Source organism: Opisthocomus hoazin, chromosome 1, assembly GCF_030867145.1.
Source record: "Opisthocomus hoazin isolate bOpiHoa1 chromosome 1, bOpiHoa1.hap1, whole genome shotgun sequence".
NCBI lineage: Eukaryota > Metazoa > Chordata > Aves > Opisthocomiformes > Opisthocomidae > Opisthocomus > Opisthocomus hoazin.
The window spans coordinates 149124101-149138192 of record NC_134414.1 but is presented as its reverse complement, the minus strand read 5'-3'; the positions used below and the strand labels follow the sequence as shown (position 1 = coordinate 149138192).

General features: G+C 50.9%; 1 protein-coding gene across 3 annotated transcripts in view; it reads right to left on the bottom strand.

Moving 5' to 3' along the window:
* The window catches only part of NRIP2 (nuclear receptor interacting protein 2), a 22261-nt gene extending 8169 nt beyond the window's left edge, over window positions 1-14092 (bottom strand). For 2 of the 3 annotated variants that reach the window (XR_012766012.1, XM_009937851.2), the window contains exons 1-4: window positions 12699-14090; window positions 8189-8365; window positions 1876-1958; window positions 1327-1454 (exon numbers count right to left, since the gene is read on the bottom strand). Coding sequence is in view for 2 of the 3 variants with exons in the window: in XM_009937851.2 (XP_009936153.2) it covers window positions 1327-1454; window positions 1876-1958; window positions 8189-8365; window positions 12699-12929 (619 nt within the window). In the remaining variant the exon portion in view is untranslated. Of the gene's footprint in view, window positions 1-1326; window positions 1455-1875; window positions 1959-8188; window positions 8366-12698 lie in introns of all 3 variants that reach the window. The other variant, XM_075441060.1, reaches the window with a different exon arrangement.

The window sequence follows — 14092 nt, the reverse complement described above, 5'->3', positions numbered from 1 at the left end:
GTGGTCATCTGTGTGGCTGGCCTTATCTGTCTGCTCTCTGTATGTGCCTCTCTGGAATACACGTTCAGCCTTGCTGCTGTCCGAACCTGCCCCGAAGAACATGCGTTGGACTGGGTGACAGTGACCTCCTGGGTCTGAGAGTCCTCCATCTGGACTTCAGTGGCAGGGAAGGAGGAATCCCCAGGTCCTGGAGTCTACAGGATTCAGCAGCTACCAGTAACATCAGTAACACTCCCATGTCTCCCAGATGCCTGCTTGCCCTGTAACCAGTGGCTGTATTTTATAATTTATTTATGACCACATAAGCAAGAGCACTATGTGCACAGGGAGATGTAAGGCACAGATGTAGCAATTCTGCTCTTTCCAGGCAGCCATTTCTACATCCCAGCAAAAAGGACAGGTGCTACTGGCTAAATTCACCTGTGCTGGTACTAATACAGTCTCCCCATGAAGGGCAAGAACAAGTAGAGGGGAAACCAGGGAAGAAGAGTGAGCTGGAGTGTGGAAGAGGAGGAAGCTCTTTCTAGATGACTATGAAAGTGGGAAGAATGGACATGAAAAGAGGGAGCAAGGGAGGCCTTGGAAGATGAATAGTAATCATCAAAGATGAGGAGACGGATAAAGGCAATAGGGAAAAGCTGGAAGACTAATAGAAAGAACAGGGGAAACAAAGACAACCAAGTTGTTTTCAGCATATGCACAGCTTGATGTAAATGCAGAACATGCAGCCTTTCTGCTGTTTTCTGGGTGTGCTCCAGTGTCTGCTGACTTGACCTTGTCAGCTACGGCTCCTTCCTTCAAAGGGTCCTGCCTTAGGATGCTGAGGGAGACTCAGCACTCTGGGGCTGCTGGGTTCTTCCAGGGTGCTCCCTGCAGCAGAGGCAGATGAGTACACAGAGAAACGCTCCGGGGAATAAGCTGTACCCTCTGTTGGTTTCTCTGATGACTTCCATCCAGCCAAAGACAAAAGCACCCATTCAATAGGAGAACATAGGGCACCAGAGGACTAATCAAGCTGAATAACTTTAAGAAAGGTCCATTTTAGAAGGAAATAAGAATTTTCCATAGCCTGTGTTAAGATCAAAAAGCACCTCAATTTCTCCCCATTTTCAACATCTTCTGTCTTCTCTGTAGTCTTCCTATGCCCTTTGGCTGTGGTTACATTGAGGGTATTCACAGCGCATGATGATCTTGGCCAGCAGTGGAGGTGACCACATCAGCAGCCTCCCACTGCATCACGCTTTTCCCAGAGATCCTTTTCAATGCCTTTGGCAGGGCAAGAGGGGCACAGGAAAACTGGGGGGGAGGAGGGGCTGGCACTCTCACCTACAACCAGTGCTGAACACAGCACTGTCTCCTGGCCAAATTGCAACTCCATATGTTCTACTCGGCCAACAACGCTGGGGATGGGAGGAGAGAGGTCTCCACAGTCCATGGCAGGCACTTCTTCCAGCCTGTGGGACACAAGAGGTGTTATTGCCTCAAGTGGAGGAAGAGGAGGAAAAACAGGACTTCTCACTGATGGCAGTACTTCTTGGTCTCATCGGGAACAGGCCCACAAGAGGAGGAATCTCCTTCATACAACGTGTCTGGAGGCAGATCCCACAAGCAAAACTATAAGGCCCTGTCCTTTTGGGTTCCTGACCTGCAGTACACACAGACAGAGTGAGATGGCTCTGCCTCCTGGTCTGGGGTCTGCACACAACTTTGCCAGTGCTCCTGGTGCCTTGCCCTGTAGCCCACCCTCTGCATCTCCTCCTAAACAGCCCATGCAAAGCTGCTAATTATTGCTGGGGCTGGGAATCAAGAGTGCCTACGTTCTTGTCACAGGTTTTCTTTTAGCCACCCCTTCTTTGGTACTGTGCAAAGACTTACCCCAGCTGGTTTAAACAGCTCTTGGAGATGAGATTTGGTAGACACCCAGTGTTAACAGTCGCTTTCAATACCTGACCTTGGCACTAGAAGAAACAACAACAGATAATTACTGTGGGCTCAAAATCGGCACACCCACTCCTCCAACAGTGTGACAATCCCTTAGACCTTCATTAGCAACACAGCCAAAGATGTGTTTTAGGCAGTAGTCAGAAGGCAGGAGATTCATCCAAGATGATGGTGGTCTCCCAAGTGCTCTGCAAACCTCTGCCTAAGGCTTCTTCTTGAATTTGTGCTCTTTAGTTTGTATTTGATTGAGCAGACATTTATCTGTTACGAGCGACTAACTTCGCAGTATTCCAGTCAAGTGATGCATAACTAGTGAATTTGTTCAGAAAACCTGCATGGACATAATTAGCAGAGCAATAATTGATATGACAAAAGCTTCTAAATGAATATAAGCATGTGCTACAGCCTTTGTAGGTTTCCATTCTTCATTTCTTCTGGTGTGACAGGGAACCATGTTCCAGGGCTAGATATCTGTCCTCAGTTAAGCAGTTTCCAGAGGGAAAAGGCTGTGAGAGAAGCAGGAGCACCCAGGACAAGCATTCCTGAGAACAGCTTGAATTTAGGGCAGTTCCCAAGATAACTGGCACATCCAAGTGACTCTTGAATCCAAGAAACAACCTAATCAAGAGGTGTCTATTTTGTGTGGGGCTTACATTAAGTTCCTAGACAGCTCTGTAAGGAAATATGACATGAACGCTACAACTACAGTATTCACAGCTAGTGTCATCTAGCAAAGGGAGAGACTGGATGCCCTGCACCCAAGTCACCTCTGCATGATCTCACTGGAACAATCCCCAGTGCCTTGCCGCCTGCATTTCTTCACCTCTGCACTTGACAGGGAACAGGAGATGTGGTTGCTCTCTGTTTTCTGTCCCCTCTGCACAGAGGTCCTTAATGGTAGGCCAGAGGTGCTGAAGTAACAGCCACCCTCATATATGGTAGAGGTCTGAAGAAATAGGGTTGTCAAGGGCAGAAGAGTTATGTTCAAAAAAAGAGGAGGAGCAGGACTTAGTAAAGGAACTGGAAAAGATGGAGTAACTGCCATCTACAAAATATGGATTGCACCCACCTGTAGTGCTTAACCATACCCATTCTTGACAACCTAGTTCTTCAAGGCTCTGTTTTGCACCAACACCCAAAAAAACCCAACCTCAAAGTTTCCCTCTTGGGATGCTCATTTTCCTCCTGCTAGCATTTGTACTTTATCTGCGGTTCCTTCTCTTCCATCCACTGTGGCACTCAGTGCCATGAGCTACGCAGAAGCAGCAACAGACTTCCCACAGCTTTTCTACCCTTAGCTCATTTCTGATGAGCTTACATGCGTTGAACACCTTAAGCAGATCAGCACGACCATCAGGGACCAAGTGCAGCACCAGTGGAGTCTCAGTGTCTCGATTTCCTGATGTCTTACATAAACCTGTTTATGATAATTACATGGGTTAATCATCACAGAGAGCTACATCCAGTATTTCCAAGATTTCATTTTCAAAAATGTGCTTTTTGTGAATTACTGTAAAGAGAAAGGAGAAAACACCTCCTGTGAGAAATGCTGGAATGCTGCAAACAGACACACCACCAACAGTAGCTTGAGTGCTAACTGCACTCACGGCAACCTCAGAGAGCACATGCTGGAAACTTCAAGTCTGTTTTGTTGTAGAGCTCTTCCTCTGGTCTAAATTGCATCTGCAGTACATTAGCGCAGAGAATTTCATCATTCTGAACATTTAGATAGACAATATTCCTAGAATGGCCATTTAGTTGAGAAATTCTCAAGAACTGCAAGACCACTGGAGCTAGAGATCTCAACCTATTTTGTTTTACAGAGTTCACCAAGAACCACGTAAGACCCGTATATGTATATATGGTGTATATTTAAATAACATCAGTGGTTTTGGAAGGATGAGCATTCACCATGTGTGGCCTTATCCAGGAACAAGGAGATCAGTGCTCAAGCAGTATCTACACAGAAAATCTGCACAGATGCATATTTTCAACAGATCTTAATTTGGTTGTTATACTTTCTCTTCTTTAATGTAAAAAAGCATGTCTTCTTTATAAAGATTAATATCCATTTAATTAACAATCCTGTGTGACTGCAAACACTTGTGACTTCTTACAACACCCAAGTGAGGCATATAATGCTAAATACTTTCGGAAAGGCAAAGCCATGACAGCTCTCACAAGCTTCTAGCTGCGAGCACTGTGCCTTCCCCATTATATCATGTGCTTCTGGTGGTCTCAGCCACACAGCCGTCTACATGCAATCCAAGGCTGCTCCTTGGCACATGGTATGGAAATTGCCACAGAACTACAAAGTCACAGGTTGGGAGAACATAAAATTTAGCTGACCTGATACCAGCTGGAAGATTCATGAGAGTCAGAGCACAGAGCAACCAGCCCCCAGAAGCTCTCTCTGCTGTTCTTCGCACATTCATACAGGAATATTCCCCCGGCTCCTTCACAAATGAGCCGTCCCATTTTGTTGCGGAGCAGCTTGAACTGCCATCCCATGGTAATACAGATCACACGTGACCAAGCTGGCAGGAGATCCAGCTGAAGCTGCTGCCTGTTCCCAGAATGCGCATCCGTTCTCCTGCCCTTCATTCATTCATCTCCTGCCTCTTGGCACAAATCTGCTTTAAGCAAGTGGGGGAGCGTGCTAGATCCTCACAGAAGGGGAAGAGCTGCAAAGCACTCTATTTAGAAGCTCCTGACTTTAGCAGAACTTCTGCTTGTTCAGGAGAAAACATTGCCACCATGGCTGCATGCTGCCTGGCATGTCAAGTTTAAGCATTCAGGACTAGGACTAGGAGTGGTGCCTGCCCATAGAGGTCCCCAAGGCCAGCTGGAGAGATCCCACCTTGCCTTGTGACAACAGCTGTTTGTGGCAAAAGCTCGTACTACAAAGCCCAGGCTTCTAGAGGGAAAACAACCTGGAAATTGAGTGGACCCAGAGGACAGTCCCTTATCCCTGCCCACAGCAGGGGGGTTGGAACCAGATGATCTATAACGTCCCTTCCAACCCAAACCATTCTGTGATTCTATGACAAAATGCCTCCCCTTCCTCTTCTAGAGCTCTGAAATGTCTGTGCTGTCTGCTCCTCGCTGACACATCAGCCCGGCCTGGAAGGATTGTGGCCAGACGAAGCAAGAGGCACAGATAAAGCACAAGGTGCAGACACACGCGAAGCATCTCCCTCCTCGTCTGCTATGCTGTGCTTCACAGAAGAGGCTTCCCTGTGCCCCCTCGCTACCTACGCGGGTGTGTTAGCCATGAATGTGAGGTCAGGTACGCTACCACATCTGCCCAGACTGCAACCTGCCAGCTGTCCAGCTGCATCAGCTCTTCCTCACTCACAGACGTGGATTCTTACTGGGAAAGAGTTAACCGTCCCTGTGGCTCACAGAGGCCAACTGTTCATTGCCCAGCTACAGAAAAGGCATTGTATCAGCTCTGCAGAAACAGAAGGCCTGGAGTATGGATAGACAGCAATTGCTAAGGAATCACTCTGGGAGCAGGCAGACCTGAGGTGCATGAGCTGTTAGCACTGTTGTGATAATAAACCTAATAATAAACTGTATCACTAGGCAGATTCATGAGTTTTGTGTCAGAGCAGGCTGGGAAAATTGCAAGTTAGAAGCTTGCTAGGATATAACAGGACAGTGATTATTCTGTACAAATCAGCATTTCATCTCATTCAGTGGTAAACAGCCCTGCACAGTTATCAGCTCAAGCAGCCTCACAAAAGCTATCCACCTCCCGGTTATACTCCTAACTCTTTGCCCAGAGAACTCACGAGGAGCCCGAGGAGAGTCCTCGGTCCAGCATACCACACATGCAGTGCAGGTTAGGCAAGGAGTACGCAGGCAGCTGACAAGCACTGCAAGCCTTGGACAAAGAGGACTTTTCATCAGATTACCCGCTCTCATCTCTGCCTCAGAATTTTCAGTCTGTTACTACCAGCCACCATTAGTCTTTATCTAAAGTCAGTTATGGGGATTTCCAAGAAAGAGAAAGTGGGGAGGGGAATCAGCAAGGATCACCATTTATAAAGAGCTTTGTTTTCTGAAATAATGTCAGTTCCAAAGCCAAGAAGCTGCTTTAACCAACCAGGATTGATTAGTCCCAGGTTGCTTTGGTACAGAGGAAAAGCAGCCTTTGACAGCAGCTGAATCTTTCAGCATCTATTTCCAAGTCAACAAGAGACAGGCCCCACCAAAAAAATAACAGCTCGATTTGATGATGCAGGTGCCAGTCATGGCAAGCTTTCCAAAGTGCTTTGCAAAAACTGCCACAAAAAGGGGCAATTCTGCTAAAGTACCATGTGAGTAACCCACCGAAGTAAATAGGAGGGTGAGAGACTCTGCAGCATAGCTGTTATAGACCAGGTCTCTCTGTGATCTCTGGAACTTAAAAAGCCCTTAGGTACAGGGCAACTATAACCTGCTAGAGTGAAACTACTTATTGCCTGAATCTCCCTGTATCACTGATATCTACATGTATTCAGCTTTATTTCCTAGCCAAGTTCAGTCACTAGTCAGGGGATGCATTTCTTAACGCTTCGAAATTCTCAGCGTACTTGCCTGAGTGTAAATGCGAGCTTTATGCTGGTGGATGATCTTTCCTCGGGAGCTGCTCTGAGAAAGCTGGGACTTCACTGGGGTCGTGTTCCATTTCTAACAAAAACTACACCATAGTCAGGCAGTTCTCCAAAATGTACCAGCTCACCTCTCTGGTTAAAATGAACTGGCAGCCTGAGTGCTATTTACTGCCATAGGTCTGTTATTTACAGGTGAAGCTTTTTGAAGTTCACAAATGTGAACATGAAAAGCAGCAAGACTAAAAAGAGGGGGAGGAGAGCTTCCCTTCCTTCAATGTAAGAAGATTAAGTGTGGCAAACAGTGACTGCCTCTTGGGAAGGGCAGAAGAAGAGAGCAATGCCTATGCAGAAGGCACTGAGTTCAGGGAGATGAAGTGCAGCAGTAGACCCATTTGCTTGACTGTGATGTTCATTGACCTTCCTCCATGAAGGAGAATGTAATGTGTGTGACAGCTGGGATACAGTCCATCAGAAACACAGAAGGGGAACCAGTAGTGGACTCTGATGCTGAGTTAGCTGCTGCCCCGGGATGTGATACCTACGCATGCCTGTCCTTGTTCGATGTACATGCCCGGCAAAAAACCACCATTTATCGTTGACTTTCTTCTTACAGAACAATATAGGGCAGTGATTAAAGAAGAAGAAACACCTTCATTTGCTCAGAAAAAGACTCCAGCTGTTTGAAGAAATTACACTGAGAGGCATTCATCCCACTAATCAGTTTTCCCAAGGGTAGTTGTGCTCACCCAGCCGCATCAGAGTCTAAAACCCAGGGTAAGAAATGCCTGACTGCAACAGTAAAGGCTGGAAAGCGAACCCGACAGTGGCTCTGCATGGTCCTGAGAGACCCGATCTGAACATTTCAGAAACTTGCTGCCAGGCTGTGTTCATATGATAATTAAGTGTGCCAACTGAATTTTCAAAGGTGTATGTATTTTTGCTGGAAGTGTAGACTTTAACACGTGAGATGTTCTTTAGGACAGGCAATTGAAATAAACACAGCTTTAAAAGGGATTTTGTATACCAGGTCTATATCTGGGTGAGTCTCAGATCAATGTATTACTGAGCAGCTCTAGCCATGCAGCCCTCTTTCATGGGGCACAGCTTTTGGATGTTTTTTCTTACCTACAGGGGCCAGGGAGGAGTGTGTTCTGCTGTATAAGAGGATATAAGAAGAAAAGGGAGCTAAAAATCCTGTGTCCATCAAGAAATGCAACAGCACTAACTCACAGCACAGTTAGCCACTTTCTTAGGAGGTCCTTTGACACCTGAGAGAATCGGACCAGACTGGATCCAGTAAATGTAAATCAACCAGGGGCACCTGTCTGAAAGTGATACGGAGACATTCCTTGCTTCTCTATGCAGTTATGAAATACCTCGTGTCACGGGAAAGCTGGCCTCCGAACGAAGGAGATGTGATTAAGATAATTTATCTTCAAATATGGACAACTAGAACGCATGTGGCAGAAAGGCTTTCCTCTCTCTGTTGCAAGAACTGAATCCAGACTCGAGGAGAGGCCATGCAGGAAATCTGCTGGCTCCAGCTGCAGCTGGCTTTGCAATTCGTAACTCAGCGTGGCTCTCGGGAGCGGGGCAGCTGGGACTCACTGCACTGTGAAATCAGCAGCACTGTGTTGTTGCCTTACCTGGCACTGTATTAGCAGGGGTGAAGTCTCTTTTCTCCTGTCCTCTTCCTTTTCCATCTTTTCATCCTGGTCTTTTGCCAGCGGAGATTGAACTCGTGCAGGCTGAACCCTGGTCTCGCCCCGCAGCTTGTTCAGATTGCCTTCCAAGAGGCGCCGCTGGACCACACTGTGTGGCTGCTGTCTCCATCACAAAGAAAGAGAAATCCTGGCTAAGTATGGAGCTAAGGACAAGGATGTTTGCTAGCGCAGGGAAGCAGGTTGCAAATGCTGTGGACCTAGCTGATTGTCCTGGTGAAAGACAGGTTTATCCCCAAAAACTTTCTTTAAATCCCAAGATTTTTTCTGTAGCCACTGAGGTGGTGTTGAAGTGTTGGGCTGTCTGTGACCAGCAGGTCTCTGGGATGCGATTGCTGGAAAAGAACATGCCTGATACATACTCTCTCCACACATCTCTGTTCCTTCAGACTTGGCAGTCTCATACCTGTTCAGGTACTGCAATATACTACGTGGTGGGTGACTGCTGACATCCAACCAGGCACACTCACACCTTCTAATGGGGGAGGGGATGAGGGATGCAGCATGTGTGTGATGTACATGTGGGTAAGAAGGCAGGACTTCAGAAATTTTAGGTGTACGAGCAATTATTTGTAGTGAGGCAGGAAGCTTCCCCCTCATAGGAAACTAAAACTAGCTTCTAATGTTCTTCAGGGTCTGTCTCTGCTCCCCTCCATCAGAAGTGATACCATTTTGACTCCCTTCCTAATTGGGGGAGCATCTATGAAGCCCCGTGTTGTCCACAGCTAGAAGGGAGGGCTATCAGCCAGATCAATGGCTGAAGGAACTTTATTCCTGTCTCATGTATCTCTTTCGTACCTCATGTACCTCATATTCCTATCTCATTTCTATCTATCTCCTTTCTTCTGGGTGGAAGAAGGGGAGGTGCACCAAAAGGGAAGAAAAATTGTGAAAACCTTCTTCTCCCAACATTGCATCCGCACACAGAAAGTGCTGCTTTGGAAAGAAAGTTCCCTTTGTCATCGGTGTGATGCTCTAGTTTTTGCCTGCCCAGCGTTGATCCAGTGCCTCCAGTCCCTGCAGAGGTAATGAATCAAGAAAGGGCAGCATCAGTGAGGCGGGCCTCTTGGAGGTAGCTTTGTCCTTTCTCCGTGCACTCGGCCTCGTGGCCCTTCTCCAGGAGAGCAGCTGCTCAGAGCTGACAACAGTGTTCTCAGTAACAACCGCCTGTGTGAAGAAAGGCAATGAATCTGAAGGGGCTGATGTGCCACAGCACAGACCGTTGCTTTTATCTTTCTCAAAAAAAAAAAAAGTTAAAAATCAGCTTCCAGATGGCGCAGCAGTTTCATGTAGGATCTTATCAACATGCAGGCCAAAAATCTGAATTAGACCGAACTCGCCAATGAGTTGGGCTGTGTTAACCCTGTGGGGTGTGTGTTTTAGACCAGCTTCGTGCTTGGTCAGAGGGCTGAGGCTGGGGAAATGCGTCCAGCGCAGCTCGAAGCCCGCCAACTGGTCAGTTCTGCCCAGTGTTTGGGGCAGGAAAGCTGTTGCAGCTCTTTGGTTGCACTCCGCATCGCTCTTTGCAGGGCACCGCGTCCCTCGTGCCTCTGGTCCTCCATCCCTCAAGGGGCGGGAGCCAGATCGTTCACACGCTGCATGAGAGACACTGCGGCCGTTGAAAAAGCGAGGTAAAAATACCTCCCTGTTCCTGGCCTTTTCCCAGCCTGCTGGGCAGCCCTGCAGCACAGCTGGCCGTCGTGCTTCGCCCCCCGAATGCTCCCAGCACAGTGCCCGTTTGGCTGCCCGCTGACCGCGGGGCCGTGGGAAAAGGGCAGGGAACCGACTGCCGGTCTCCGCATTCCCACCCTCCCTCCTGTCTCCTCCACAACGCGGCATGCGAAGGAGCTTTCCCTCTTCCCACAGAAAGAGCAGATCCTTCGCATCTGCTGCCTCGTCTCCTTCTCGCCACTCCGGCTGGGAAGAGGCCAAGCGCTGGTGGGGAGAAGCTGAGTTTTGGGGCCATGGAGGCATCTATCTGACCTAAGAGCAGACTCCTGGGGCCCTCCCTCCCTTCTGCTTCACCAGTGAGACGGTGGAGACCGTTGTCTCTCTTGTCATCCTAGCATGAATTCCACCAATGTGCATGGTTTGGAGGTCAGACGTACAGGTCCCTGAATCACGATGGGAGTCTTTCCCTCTCAGTGAAGGTACTGGAGAGAGTCCAGTGGAGGGTTACGAAGATGATGAGGGGACTGGAGCTTCTCTCCTATGAGGAAAGGCTGAGGGAGCTGGGCTTGTTCAGCCTGAAGAAGAGAAGGCTGAGAGGGGACCTTATAAATGCTTATAAATATCTGAAGGGTGGGTGTCAGGGGGATGGGGCCAGACTCTTTTCAGTGGTGCCCAGCGACAGGACAAGGGGCAATGGGCACAAAGTGAGGCACAGGAAGTTCCGTCTGAACATGAGGAAGAACTTCTTCCCTCTGAGGGTGACGGAGCACTGGAACAGGCTGCCCAGGGAGGTTGTGGAGTCTCCTTCTCTGGAGATATTCAAAACCCACCTGGGCACCGTCCTGTGCAGCCTGCTGTAGGTGACCCTGGTTTGACAGAGGTGATTCTGTGGATGCATTGCATAAGCTGAATGCACACCCAGAATACACAGAAAAGAGTGGCAAGAAATAACAGCCTGACTTTGACTGTTCAAGAAAACATAGTTTTTTTCAAATGACATGAGGCCTTGCTCTAATTTTAGGACATGCGGGGCTGCCACAGCTGGAGTCTCTGGCACTGTCGGTGGAGACACGTTTGGGGGAATTAATTAAACTCTCCTCCCAGTGCAAGTGCCATAGGACTCTGGGGTGTTTTGTGCTCTCTCCGACATCAGCCGCTCCAGCGCTTCCTGCTGCTGCTTTGTGTTCAGCCCTGCGTTCGTCTCCTCCAGGAGGGAGCCCGGTCAATTTGGGAACCACAGACGGAGTTCTGCACAGGGCTGGAGGAGTGCCTGAAGGCGTGAAGGGCCCGTGCCAGCCTGCCCGTGCTGCCAGCCCGAGCGGGGCCCTGCGGGCTCTGGTGCGGCCGGACGCCCTTCCCCGCAGGGAGGAGAGGCCCCGTTCCTCGCTGTCACCGCACGTCTGGCGCCTCAGGCAGCCATGGTGCCCAGGCCAGAGGGACGCTCTGGCGAAGGGCTGGCAGGGTGTGAAGAGACAGCTCAGGGTGACTGCGGGGAGCCACCCTGGGCCCTGCCGAGCCGGGGAGTCTCGGCAGCAGCCGAGGCGGCCGCAGGGAGGGTGGTGGGAGCAGGAGGGTGCCCCGGCACCGGAGCATGGCGCTGACCCCTCGTCTGCGGGCGGCTTCAGCAAGGGGGACAGCCGCCATTCAGGGAAATGGGGCCTGCCTGGGACCCTGCCCGTGTGTGCCCCTGCGCCTCGCTGCCAGCAGCCGTGGGGAGCTGGGAAGCGGCTGGCGGAGATGCACACGCGTGAGCATCCATGGTGTTGCTGCCACGGTCTGAGGCTACAGAGGGAAGCCCGGGCTTCTTCCCTCTGCAGAGGGGGGCAAGGCCTTTCGTAACACCCCCCGGCACAGCTGGGAGAGGCGGCTGTGCCCCCATCACCGGCCAGAGCCAGGCCCTCTGTTGGGAAAATGGTTTAGAGCTCCGCATCCTTGGGCAGTTAAACCCCATAGCGGAGAGGAGCGATCAGACAGCAAAACTGCCCGAGCGAGGGGGAGATGCGTGCGGCCGAGGCAGCAGGAGATCCCTTGGGAAACTGCTCCCTGCCCTGGGGAGGTCCCTCCAGACCACAGACTGCCCAGGGCCCTGGAACAGATCCCCTCCCTGATGCCTCCTGCTCCGTGTCTCCACAAGAGACACCGGCAGGCCCCGCTCCCGTGCCTCCTCCCCAGAGGAGTTACCCATGGGTGCCGGCCGCTGCCGCTGTGGTCCTGCCTGGCACTTGCCCCGATGGAAATCCAAAGAGTTGGGGGGGGGAGAGAGTAATGCAAAAGGTGACGGGGTCAAACATAAAGCCTCTTGGAGCTTCAGGAACTGTGCTTCCCTCCCTGCTGAGTCTGGGAAGGAGTCTGCTCTTGGGCTGGATCATGCAGGATTACGTGGGGGCTTTCAGAGGCATCCCACATGGAAACATACGTGTCAGATGAACACATCTGTCTACGGGGTGGGCGGAAGCTTGGATCCCAGGGAGTCCTTCAGTCCGTGTCTGCCTGCCTCTGCGAGGAGTTTGGTCCATACGGGGATGCGTGGGAAGATGGATACCAAAAATGGGCAATTCACTGTTTCCCCTCGCCCTGACCTGCTCCTAGCAGGGGGGTTGGACTAGATGACCTCTAGGGGTCCCTTCCGACCCAAAACTTTCTATGATTCTATGATTCATCTTTGCTGAACCCGTGACCCTTTCACAAAGCCTGGCAGCAGTTCCCAACTGGGATGAAGGCTATTAGGAGGACCCCCTCCCAAACTGGGTCCCGCTGGACTCACCAGATCCTTGGAGGTGCCAAGCCTTGTCAAGCCGTCCAGGGGCAGCAGGTCAGCCGAGTCCTTGTGCACGAACTGGGTGGCCTGTTTAAGGCGCCTCTTCTGTTGCAGAATAGCTTTGTTCCTCAGGTCCGCCTCGCACTCCTGTGGCTCCAGGTCAGGAGTACCCTCGCTCTGCTTCTCCTCCCGGTCTCCTTGCCCCAGTGGCAGGGGGCAGCTCTTCCTTGTGCTCATGGTGAATGTTCAGACAGAACAGGTCCTTCTTGGTATTCTGGGGTGTTCCCTGCACTTGTCTCCTGGTGTTTGCCCTCCTGAGGCCGACTCAGTCTCTGAGCTCCTTCCCCTTCCCCACAGCTCTCCTCCTCTCTCTTTCTCTGCCTTTCTTCCTGCTGTCTTAGTTACAACTCACCCATCTCTGAAGTGCCTCTGTGCCTTTTTCTCCCTCCGTCCTCTCCAGTCCCCTGGTGTCCCTCTGCTCCCCACCTCTCCCTCTCCTTCTCCCTCTCTTCTCCTGCCCTGGCTGCAGCTCCCTCTCCCTCTCCCAGCCGGTGGGTCCCTGTCGTAGCAGAGAAAGCCGCACGTCAGAAATCAATTTCCATAAATTGCAGCAGAGCCGGCAAGATGCTCCAGCTGGAAAAATCCAGCAGCAGAAGGATGGCCCCGCTGCTGGGGGCTGGACTTACCTCCCTCGGGCTGCGCGCGCGCACGCGTGTGAGAGTATGAGTGTGAGTGTGTTTGTGTGAGTGTGTGCACCTCCTGTCCCCCCCCGATATGCTGAAGGCACAGTAAATCTCTTGTGGCAGGCTGTGCAGTTCAGTGTCTCTGCCGGGGGGGTTTGACGCATCTCAGTGAATCCATAAACACCGGCAACGGCGCAGCTGGATCTAGGGGATGATGCAGAGCCTTGCAAACAGGAGAGAGCGTCCGCCTCAAGGCTCCTGGCAGGCATGCCCGGTCTCATTTCTGCAGAGCACATCACGCGTCTGGAACAGGCTGCGCTGAAGGATCTTACTCTGTAGCTCGAACGAAATGCGGAACGCCTGGTTTCTGCTTCCAGTCAGGGCAAACGTGCTGGGCCTGACCCTGGGCTCACTTTCACCCCTCTCCATCTGGAGCCGAAGCTGCAGAAACCTAAAATCACCGGCTGGTTGATACTGGGGGACTTGGCTCCCCGCTTACGTGGAGAGCGTGCTGACACTGCTGCAGCAGGGGATGCCTGGAGCAGGGCAGGCATCCCTCCTCTCGAGGGAGAGAGGACACGGCAGAGCTCGCTTTTTCTGCTTTCCATCTCCGCGTTGTCCCACTTGAAACTAGAAGTTTCGACTTAGAACCGAAGCTGCTTTATTTTGATCCCTTTTCACTGGTGAATGCACTTCCCCAGTAAGCATCAGCTCTGC